Source organism: Epinephelus lanceolatus, chromosome 10, assembly GCF_041903045.1.
Source record: "Epinephelus lanceolatus isolate andai-2023 chromosome 10, ASM4190304v1, whole genome shotgun sequence".
Taxonomy (NCBI): domain Eukaryota; kingdom Metazoa; phylum Chordata; class Actinopteri; order Perciformes; family Serranidae; genus Epinephelus; species Epinephelus lanceolatus.
The window spans coordinates 40,948,275-40,960,579 of record NC_135743.1 but is presented as its reverse complement, the minus strand read 5'-3'; the positions used below and the strand labels follow the sequence as shown (position 1 = coordinate 40,960,579).

The 12,305-nt window shown below is 40.9% G+C and overlaps 1 protein-coding gene across 2 annotated transcripts in view; it reads right to left on the bottom strand.

The window, feature by feature from the left end:
* Window positions 1-879: 879 nt before the first annotated feature.
* The window catches only part of grik2 (glutamate receptor, ionotropic, kainate 2), a 444,385-nt gene continuing 432,959 nt past the window's right edge, over window positions 880-12,305 (bottom strand). Inside the window, exon 17 of one of the 2 annotated variants that reach the window (XM_033640493.2) lies at window positions 880-1,736. In XM_033640493.2, coding sequence (XP_033496384.1) covers window positions 1,572-1,736 — 165 coding nt within the window. In that variant the 3' untranslated portion in view covers window positions 880-1,571. The remainder of the gene's footprint in view (window positions 1,737-12,305) is intronic. The other variant, XM_033640492.2, reaches the window with a different exon arrangement.

Below are 12,305 nucleotides of genomic sequence, written 5' to 3'. Positions count from 1 at the left end.
TTCTTCTCCAAAACATTATGTCACTGATGCTTACCAGAATTCTCTGTACTAATAGTTGTACTAATAGTACTAATTGGTGTGAATCTGCTCCATGGAGGATGGGTGCACCCTGCACTCTTGGTGTGTGTGTGTGTGTGTGTGTGTGTGTGTGTGTGTGTGTGTGTGTGTGTGTTCGTGTGTGTGTGTTGGCTCTGTCTAGTGTTTAGGAAAGCCTCCTGAACTACCGGCCTGGAGTACCACCCCTCTGCCACGGATGACACTCCTCGTGGTGCGTTTCGTGTCGATAAAAATCATTACAAAATTTTGATTCTCTTCGTACAAAAACACTTTTTCATAGAAATTGCATTTGCACAAGTAAATGTGGAGCTTTACTGCCAAAGAAAGGAGAAAAAAAAGAAGCCACAGGAGTACAAAATGAAACTGGAGACTTGACACTGAGCAAATGGAAAGAAACTGTGTATACCCATACAGAGTTGAAGTGAGGTGTACTTACGGCAGTAGTGAAAATCCAGTCCGTTGAGATAATAAATAAGGAGTTTCATAAATAAAAAGAATAAATACTTTGAATAAATAGAGTTTGTGTGTCGTGTGATTGCTATGAATTTAGACTTGGTGAGCCATGCCCACACCATTCCAAGGTTCATCCTTATTGACAGAGTGTGTACCTCCATAGGATCCTCTTTGAGTGACTACTGGCTGATACATGGACATCAACAGCTCACTATATATTACCCCTACTCCTGCATTCTCTGCTTGTACTTCACCAGTTGCCCCCCTCCCCCACCCCAACCCCTACATTAAAGACTAAAAGTGTTAGTACTCTGAAACACAAATAAATTATATCACTTATTGCCTGATGGATGATATACAGTATATCCGTTTTTGTGTCGATCAATATCATATGTGACTATGCAAAACCTCTCTGTACATTTTGGGAGCTCGCCTTCGTCTTCAGGGCTTTGGGTTTAATTTGAGAGAGCCCATGCTGTCGTTCTGTTCACAACTTTTGAAAATAAGCAATCCTGTATAAACTTTTCTCCCTGTTCCCCCAGTTAGCATCTCTATATTGGCTCATAATCTCTGAGATGCTCTTAATGCTGCTCGACCAGCCTCTTTGGTGCTGTGCAGTGAAAGACTGACTGAGCAGCTTAACATGATAGGTCCAATTCTTTTTTTCTACTCTTTTAAGGGACCACCTCTGCCCCACCTTAAATTTGTTTCCAGACCATTTCTCTTTGACTCCTGGGTTTTGAAAATCTTGGCACCTGTAGTTTGGCGCCTTGCCGAGGTGTTAAGAGTACTGAGGTAACTCGCTGAAATTTCACCCAGGTTCGTTATTTCCACAGGAAATATTGTTGAATCTCTTATCCCTAGCTATTTATAAAGAAACAAGAATGACATTTTGTCAGTATACTCCCAAGCACCTCTGCACTATCTTCAAAATAACCCAACTGTTAACCATCGCCACCCCACCCTCCCCCTTTACCATTTACCCCCACCCGTTTCCCCAGTGTCTCTGCACACCTCCTCACTGCAGGAGAGAGGCTGAAAAAGTGATTGAGATTCCCATTTTAGGCCATGGTCTCTTTCCCTGGCAGTCTGCGGTCGTTGAAGGTGTGCATGTTGATGACCTCCTCCGTTTTCACCATGACGGGCGGCTGGGGCTTGTGTTTGAGCCGGCGCTGGCACTTGAGGGAAACTCGCAGTTCGTCCACCATGGCACTGCAGAAGGACCTCTGCAGAGGGAAATAGAAAAAAGGAAAACAGTATGGGTTTCAGACCGCTTCCCCTGTCCAAATATTATGGGCAAGTGAACAAGCCTGTTCTCCCTGTGGGCAGCCTCGTTTTGTAGCCTCCCCCCATCACCACCCACGACCGCAGCTCAGAGCTGCCATAGGGGAAAATGGTGAAATATACAGTGTAGCAGGCTGGGAATGGAGGGAATGCTGGATGGAAGCAGGGAGAGAAGTGAAATGGATGGAGGTGCAGGTCCATAGGCTGTGTAGTAGAGTGTAAAGTGTGAAGGCATGGAATTACTCAACATAGTGTCAAAATACATCAGCGGTGAATTTGTGGTTGTTGCTGCTCATGCGGGGCTTTTTATGCAAACAGGGTATAATGCGTTCAAAATGTTCTACATTTCAAACCGCTGTCCATTATTGTTCTGTAATGTCCAATAAATTTCAACAGTAATTATTGTTGTAAAGTGTTGTTTACATATATTGGTGTATACTACTCCTACATTAGCAATAGCCAATGTTCCGCACAATGGCATAAATATCGACAGTGAAAACAGTGCAGCTAACTGGGGCCCAAGCAATTTTTTTGCCTCTTGGAGAAATCAGGCTGGGGTGGTACAGGGCAGGCTGTTGGATTAGCATTGATAAATTTGACGCTTCATTGGTGCTGATTAAAGGCTGGTTTGCAGGATGGGAGAGACACCCTTCAGTTCAATAATAGGGGTGGCTGTTCTGATGCCTCATTTGCCAGAGGTGTATTTTGGCTTTACTTTGCTAGGAAAGCACACGGCAGTTCACAGAACACAGTTGAAATGACTTGAAATTAGCCAGCGCAAACCCCAAGGAGGATCTCATCCTGGCCCACCCTAACTCTCTGCTTGATTAACAATTGTTCTGCTGTAGCCATTACACAGGTAGGACAGAGAGCTGGCCACCAGCCCACTGTGGAAAGTGGAATTCAGACTCTATCTACCTGGGTGGGCCACCTAAATTGAGTCTATATGCCTGGGGTGAGTCCTGGACAGTTCACAATCCCTGCTTGTGTGTATGCACACCAGCATGCACTTGCATTTTGGGTGGGGTGAGGGCTCAAGAAAAATATTTGCACCAGGTCCAATCGCTATGTTATACTGCTGGTTTCCCATTATGCCTTTCCATAGTGTCAGAGAAGGGTGTGGAGTTGTTTCTTTGACAACCCTACCTCCAGACAGAACGTCAGCACTGAATGGTTCTGCAAGATTCCGTTCACTGACTTTGTAGCCATGCTAGCGTGCTTGGCTTTAGAGATTGCAATGTCAGTCTCATGGCTGGTCCAGAAATTTAGTCCAGAAAATTCATCCAAATAACTTTGGTGATACCCTGACTATTTATCTTGTGCCACCATTAGGCACTAATTATTATTTTTTATTTTTTTTTCTAAAGATAGTTCTAAGGCATTTTCTTATGCTTAATTGAGACAGTGATAAACAATTATATGGATGGGGAGAGAGAGGGGAATACCTGTAGCAAAGGGCCCCAGGCTGGACTCAAACCTGCACTCTATTGAATGAGCTACCGTGGTGCACCATCAGGACAGAATTTATTTGTTTAATAGTCTGGTTTATTCTTGAATACCTGAAATATTAGCCTATAAGCTTCAGCTGTACTTTTTGCTCAGTACTAAGGCCGCCGATATTAGCAAAAAACGTGCAATGGCATCGGATCGGACTGCATGAAAAAATGCCGATCCCAGAACTCCGATCCAGTTTTTCATGGAATCCGATCCAGGTTTTCTGGCCAGCCCAGCGCTCCGCGATTCAAGCAGTCCATTCCAGTGATCCGCTCTAGCACTTACTATCAATCCACCAGGCCAGCATGCAGACGGCAGACACACATGGAGGGAAGGGTAGGAAGAGCAGAGGTCAATTTAGTTAACTGACTATTTGTTTTCTGCTCTGTTTTTTTGAGAGTGATATTTTTATTTGGTTTACACTCTTACTGTTTTAGTAAAGAGCACTGATGGCATTGTTTTGGGCACAATTAGTGAAATTGGAGCCATGGATGGACTATTGCTTGTTTAAACAGTTGTACAATATTTTGTGTGTTTTTTTGTCCCAGGAAACAGTAGCACCAGGCTGGCACTGACACTACAAAAATAACTGAAAAGGAAAGGCTGCATTGTTTGTTGAATGTCAACAATGTCTTGTGGTGTTTATCTATTTTTTTATTTATTAGGGGGCCGAAGCACAAGTGTGTGGAGTCTTGCTGCTATTTTAATTTCAATGTTAGACATTTTAAAGATTCCTTGTGTTGATTTATTTTCTATTTATGAAGGGGCCAAAGCAGCCAAAGCAAACCAGCTATATTTTTTATTTAATGTTAATATTCAAGTTTAAAGTTTGTTTATTTAACCCTGTTAATAATAAACCTTGATCAAACCTTTTCTAACATGACTGACAACAAAATAAGTGAATATGTGTAATACGCACTTGGATCGGATCGGTATTGATATCGTCCAAAACTCAAGGCTGTAATATCGGTATCGGATTGGAAGTGAAAAAGCTGGATCGGGACATCCCTACTAATTAGCCAATTTTATTTTATTTTATTTTTTTTTTTCCTATAGTTTGGTAAGGCTAAGGTTAGGAAAAGATTGTGGTCATCATATACACATATTAAGTAAGTAACAGTATGATCCTGGTTGCAGTTAGAAAACAGCAAACAGTCAGTTCTGTGATTCCATGTAAACTCCAAACTGATAAAGGCACACTACAACTACTCACTAATGTGGGAGGTGCAGAATTGCCAAATGTCAGGGTGACTCCTAATGATACTGGGCTGTTCTTCTTGTACATATAGATACAGACAGCTATAGGCACAGTGATAACAATAATTATGCCTTTTGTTGTTCATTGAAACAAAGCAAGAGATCAGACTTTTTCAAAAGACACCATGTCTTGTGGCTACACTGTCTTGGGTTCAAAAAAAGTGCCAGCCTCCCACATGTTGTAATCCATTTTTGTTCCTTTATATGTACCAAATTTAGATTGTCCAGTTCCTCATTGCTGCTAACTCCAAGTCTTGGACAGAGGAAGAATGCGAATGTCAACCAGTTGGAGTTACTAGGTCAACAATGACATGATCCCTCACTGACTTCCCACCAAATAAACACTCAGTACGTTTATATGCACAGTTAAGTGGAGCTGTGGTTGTAGCTCAACTAGGCCATTAAATTGGACGACTGTCCTTGTCCCAGTATACAGGCAGTAGTGGGGAATTGATTTATTGACCGAAGTATGTCTGACTGATAGGTGGCAATATGCAATCTTTCAGCTTGTTAGTATTGGACCTTTTTCTGGTTGACCTATTACGTCACAGACCAACCAATCAAACAAGTTAGCAACGGTTAGCTAGCAGCAAACTGGTACCATGGTGGACAACTTTACAGCACTGTACATTTTTTCCATCCAAAAATGCACAGCTCTTGTATGTAGATTTCACCATGTTGTTACCAGCTTCTTCTTCTGTTAACCATTTAATGCTATTCTATTTCTGGGTCAAAGCCTGGGGCAGAAACTTTGGAGCATGCGCAGAGTGCCTTGGCCAGTTTTGGTCCAATTGGCTGTATACTGGCAGGAGTAATTCACTTCCCAGTCACATTATTTGGGTGTGTTAATCTGACTTTAAGAAACTCAATTTAGTACAATTTCAGACAAACTAACATGTTTACATGTATTTTAAAAGTCCGGTTTTAGTCGGACTTCTCTAATGTCATGTTAATGTAATGGATGCTGGCTGTATTCAACAAGGCCAACTGACTAGGGATTGAACCTGGATACCAGATGCAGGAAATTCTCTGGTGTGAAAGTCTGATGTGTTGTTGACCCATCCATCCACCCCAACCTCCTCCCAACACAGACTTTGTCACTTTATAATATCTTCAATCAACTACCTTCTTTGCTCCTGTCATAATTTCCACATCCACCAGAGGGCTTTGTCGCTTGAATATTAACATACAGTATATTGTTCTGAGGTACTAGTTGTTCTTATTCTGTTTACAAAATCTCCCCGGCAAAAATGCGAAAATCTTAACATCAGTAAAACCTGACATGTTTATATTAATGATGCTAGTGCCTCTGTTTTATGTGAAGCACAAGGTCAGGTGTTGTTTAAAGGTCTTTTCACTAAACTGGGCTATCTTTGCAGTAAAAAGACACAAAAACTCAAAATTTGTGCTACGTGACTAGAGAAAATGGAGGAAAAGGGCTGTGGCATTCATTTTGCTCAGGAGGTAGAAAACCTACCAAAATGCACCACAGTGTACTGGACCATTGAACACTCTTGCTGGCAGGTTATGTAATGTGAATTGCTTGATTGAAAACAATATGACAGCAGCTGGTAACAAATAATCACAGTATCTGTATCTTGGTTCTCATTTATCAGCACTGCCTAGTTTTACCATTTAAATTTTCCTCAACCTCCACTTTTCACATTATCGGAAACAGCATGACAAACTCAGGTATCACAGCTAAACAGGGAACTAAAATATGTTTCTTAAGACATTTTAGGCAAGAAAAAGGCAATACAGTAACAGTCTTGGTTTATATTTGGTCAGCACTACCTTGATGTACTACAAAGCTGATTGAAAACTGGCAAAACATCCCTTGAATGCAAGTTTTGCTAGAGGGCTTGCTAACTTGGTGCAATTCAGGAGACTCTTTTGGATTGCAGTAAATATTGCTGGCTGGTAAACTGTTTGGTAAGTGCTAATCAGGATCTTACAGTACATCAGCTATCTTAAATTACAGTGATGAGTACACTGACAAGAAATCTCCACACAGAATGTGATAAATCACTTTGGAAAAACAAGCTACTGTAAATCCCCAGCGGGAATAAGACACTTGTGTGTGTTCCAGCACCAGTTTGTAACTTAACAGCTGGATATCTACAGATTTTCATTTAAATATTGCCAAGTGCAGCCTTATCCACATACTGTGATTATCACAACTGTAGCTGAACATCTGGACACCATGCCAGAAAATTTCACTGTATAGAGCCTGACTGGATATGAATAACATGAATATGTAAGTAATGCAAAGATTCATACATAATTAAATGATTAAATGTATCTACATATTGCGCGACCCATTAAAGTGAAGCTGATCCCAAAAAAAGAATGATAAAGCTGTGATTTGCAGACTGTAAAGTCTAAACTCTTCTCACAAAAAATAAAATATTTCACTGATTTCGAGATACAGTCACACAGAACTGTGACGTCAGCCCCCTGCCTGTTTTTAACCTGATGGTGTGATCCCTGCCTGCTATCACATGCTGTTGGTTGCACACACAAAAATGTTCAGTTAGTGCATGTGGACGAGGTGTAGAGAAAAAACAGAGCAGGTGAAAGAATGACAGAAAGCGAAAAGGTGAGAGAGAGCACATTGAAGATGGAAAAAAAACCAGCAGGGAAGAGCAGCTAAACACTGCAAAACCACAGATATGTGTATATATAAGTGAGTGACATGGTTGGTGTTTGAAAAAAAAAGGAAAAACAAAACATGCTAGCAAAGCTGCCTCATTATGTCACAATATCATAACTGCCTTCCACTGTTCATTCTTTTAGAAAACTAATAATGACATTTGCATTTAATCATTTCACAGGAGAGCAGAAGATGCATGGAAATAATACTGAAAATAAAGAGCTGTCATCTCCTTTTCTATTTGATGGAAGAAGCTCCAGTTATTCAGAGCTACCAGAGCTTCAGGATGATCAACCCTGGTCTAGTCAGAGCTGTGAGGAAATGCCAGGTGCAAAATGAACATTCCAAAAGTGCACAAAAAAGATTTATTTATGATTATTTATTCCTGTAGCCTTAAATATGCAAGTGCTACTGACTAATGCAGACAACACTTGGCGGTTTTTAACTATTTTGGGCAACTTTGTATAGTTTGTGTATACAGTGATAAAACTAAAAACGAAAAGATACATTACTAGCATGAACAGTAAAATGAAAAAAAAAAAAATCAACAAAAGGACTACAGTGAATGTGGTGTGAATGTGTAGGCGGTGCCCCGTCAGATGACATGTAACCTTTGTTACATGCCATAGCCATCACTGTACTATGATCTGTTCAATACAGTGTAAAATGGCCCCTATTATGTATTATTAATACTAAGTGAATATTGCCAGAAAAAAGATGAAACACTGTTACTGAGTATTTTGCAGGTATGTACAGCATCAACATTTTGCACCTTTACAGGTATTCATTAATACCGTTTCTCATTAGGTTGATTTAAAAAAAAGGAATGTCTGGCTAGCATTATGTGTCTCTAGAAAGTTTTTGCTGCTGTCAGTGTAAAATTTTACAGAAATTGCTTGCCAGTGTCTAGTTTTAGTTCAGTTTTATCTTAACAGTCTATCCATCCATCCATCCATCCATCCATCTGTTTAAGGTACAGTTAAGGTTAGGCAGCCACAACAGTTGGGGCCCAATGCCCAATACACACCCCTTACCCCTCCGCTCGGTGCGTTCACATACAGGAGTAGTGTATTCTGATTCTAGATGGGATAGAGCAAAGTGTTAGGGCTACATGGCCCTTCCAAACAGAGATTGTTCAGACATACATTCTGAACCGAGTGATACAAGATTGGCAAGATGGCTGTGCTAGAAACAAAAGAAACTCACAAATGTATTTTCTTTTTTAATAGAGATTTAAAAATCAATTACAATCATCTTCATATTATCTTAGTTAAATGTTGTTTCAATGTATTACTGTCCTGCACAATAAAAAAATGCTAATACCTTTCTGATGTTAAATGCTGAGGTAGCTAACTAGCTAACCTTACTTTATTATTGCTGATTTGTGCATGGCAGTCCCACATTTTGACGTATTTCCATGTCAAAATTGAACCTCATCAAGAACTGCTGGTGACGTATCGTGGTCTTAAGAGTTGTTCCATTTCATAGGGGAAGGTTTTAACTGCTATTCCTTATCTCTGTCTCGATGGCAAAGGGACACTCAAAAATGTGGGACAGGGATAAAAAAATATGAATGATTTAGGCTTTGATTATGGTTAGGAAAAGATTAGGGTTACTGCCTTTAAAAAAAGAAGAGGATATATTAACTGTACTATTGAGATAGGATGCAAACTGTTGTCTCTCCAAAGTCGGATAAGCCCATGCACCAATCCAGCATTGCTACATAAAGGGCAATCTACTTCATGCTTTGGCACTGAATGTTGGCATCGGACATGCTGTGTGGACTAGTCCAATATGAACATAATATGAGGGATACTGGGGTTGTGTTCATAATTCATGCCCAGTCAAATTAATTTCTGGCTGTGAACAGGCCTTCACTTGCTCCTCGTAGTTTTAAATTCAGCAGACACCCTGCTTACATTTTCAGCATCAAGCTGTTCATTCTGTTCATCAAGGAAGTGAATCACAACCAGCAGCTGTCAGTGTCACAAGATTCTCACTCATATGATGGATGGGTAATAGACTACAGTAGCTGGAAATAGTTTATGTCTTGCCACTGTACTTTAGAAAGCTGGGGACTCAACAAAACACAGCCTAACTACACAGACAATTCCTCAGACAAGGTAGTTTCTTTACATGATGTCTCTTTTGTTTTTTTTCATTTATTTATTCTAATGAACCGACATTACTGGCTGAACATGTGGATAGAACCTCTAGGGATTTTTCATTAACCCGGGTTGGATAGCATGAACAGTGTGCTTTGTGGTAGAGTGATTCACATTAACATCTACTCAGAAACACAAGACACCAGCTGAATCTCAGTCGTACAGGACAGCGCAGAACAAAATCTATGCACAAACACAAAGCCGACAGGCGTCTCCACATGTGCGTAAACACAATCTCAGTGAGCACGGTGGGTTTTACAGGCCCATAGAACATCATCACTTATTGATGCACATTGTATCTCATCAGACTGAAATTCCTTGTCGCTGCATGCCCAATTAAACTGCTGCTTCTTCACATTCCCTCGTCTTTTCTCATAAGCTACTGTGGCATCTGCAAATACTGCATGAAACAACACCAGCAGCTGGGAGCGGAACAGTCCTGTTCCTGGAGATGCTACAAGGAGAGCCACTGTGTGTGTGCTCCCACTTAAAAGGAGTTTATTGTGATGAACAAAGTGTTCAGTTGTATTTGAAAGCCATCATTAGCACTGTGGCCCAGTGTATACTTATCCTTATTATATTTACACAGAGACACAGAGAATGTGATTGGGTGTGACATATTCCAGTGTGTGTGTTATAATCACTCAGAGATTAATTCAGACACTTACTATCCTTACTATTAATCTGCCTCTGTGACCACTAATCATGCCATTCGTGAATAAAGCAAAAGTGGTTATGCAGCTGGAAATGGATACATTTTTATAATGTTGAGTTACAGTGATTCAGAGGAGATATTAAAGCATTTTAACACCAAAGTGATTGGTAATGGTAAAATTAGTAAAAAAATACAGTTGAGAAGTGTCACCACCCCTGAGTAGCTGCCATTGTTTAAGACCTGTCTTTTCTGACGTCATACTGACAGCCAGTGCCAACTGGGCTGTGGTGCACTGCCACAAAATTTGGCTTTTGCCGCCACACTAAGCGCAGTGACAGTCAAGCTAAACCGTTCATTGATTCATACAGTATTTGTTTTATCTATCACATTTCCAACCTACTCTAAATTAAACCAGCTGCATTCCACTGGAAACTGCGGCCCAGTATTGGGTCTAACCTGCAAAGGATTCTTTGCTTTCAATGGCCTCTGCAGCAGCTGCTGCTCCTCTAATTTGTCAGTCTGATCAGCTCTGATTGATCCAACCACAAAACAATCAAAAGGAATTCTTGATTGCGATGACCAAACAGTTTTTTTCCTCAATTATAAATCTCATAGCTGAAATGCAGTTGAGAGAAGTTTTCCTAGAGGGCTTGATACCAGAAAGGGGTTTCTCGATCGAGGCCGGTTCTACGCAGGTGCAAGAGGGGGCAATGCCCCCTTAAACAAATGTCTTGCCCCCTCAAATCAAATCCGCCGAAAAAGGCGCAAAACAGAAAAGTTTTCTCATCTGTCTCCACTCCACTCCGTGCTGTGTGCCGGCTGTGTGATTTACTGTCTACAGTCGGCAGAGACACTCCCCCCAGTAAACACCCAATCACTACCCAATCACATACCCAATCACATTCTGGTCCACAGTCTTGTCACCTCCCGGCTTGACTACTGCAACTCCCTCCTGTGCGGCCTTCCACAAAAAACTCTCCATAAACTACAACTGGTACAGAATTCAGCAGCTCGTATCATCACAAGGACCCCATCCACTCACCACATCACACCCGTCCTGCAGCAGCTCCACTGGCTCCCCATCACACACCGTAACCAATACAAGATTTTACTGCTCACCTTCAAGGCCATTCACAACCTCACCCCTCCATACCTGTCTGACCTCCTCCACATTGCCACACCCGCTCACACACTCAGATCCTCTTCTCCATCCACCTCTCCGTTCCCCCGCCCGCCTGGCTACCATGGGGAGCAAAGCATTCAGCCGCTCTGCTCCCCAGCTCTGGAATTCACTCCCCCCTGACCTCCGCAACACCGCATCTGTCAATCTGTTCAAATCCAAACTCAAAACACATCTGTTCAGACTTGCCCATTCCACCTGATCAAATGCACTATGTTCTTACACTGCCTTACTGTCTTCCCCTCTATTTTAATGTATTGTATGATGTGTTATGATGTTTTGTATGCTGTGTTTTATCTTTGCTGTAAGGCAACCTTGAGTGGCTTGAAAGGCGCCCTAACAAATAAAATGTATTATTATTATTATTATTATTATTATTATTATTACAATTTAGTATGCAAATGAGCCAAGATGCATCGGCGTCAGGTTTCTCAGTCTTAGTGAGGCAGAATGCAGCAGTAAAGTGAAGCTCCGTTAAACTCGTCGTAGCATCTCGTGTCGTGAGATACTTAATATATAGTTAAGAACAAAAAGCAAAAGTAAATATAGCAGTGTGAACATAGAGTGTGAGCCTGTCAGTGCGAACGTTTCTTCAATCACACAGGCACAGTGAGAGATGAGTGCCTGCTGCATGTCACATACTGAGGACAAATGCCCTGTGTGTGCCAGACCCTTACATAAAGCCCCGCCCAGCCTCTAGTTCTGCACGCTGTTTTTTGATAATCACAGCGATTTTTACAAAGCTTTTATTAACTTTTCACTACTGCAGCTTTCAGCAGCTCAAATGAGAGTGGAGTGAAGAGAAATCTGTTAAATTGCTAACAAAAAAACAAACAAACAAAAAACAACAACAAAATGACAAAAAACAAAAAATATAAAATGTTCTGCTCTAGCCTATATCTGTTGTGTTTGTTAGTTCTGTTAGTTTGATAAGTTTTTCTTTATAAGACTAGCTTTGGTAAATACTGGCTATAGTGAGGTTATTGTAATTATTAGGTTCAAATTTATTTCATATGTCTAGATGCCTAATGGCAATCCAATAAGATAAATGTTAAGATGTTGGTTGTGCCTGGATGAAGGATATATATATATATATATATATATATA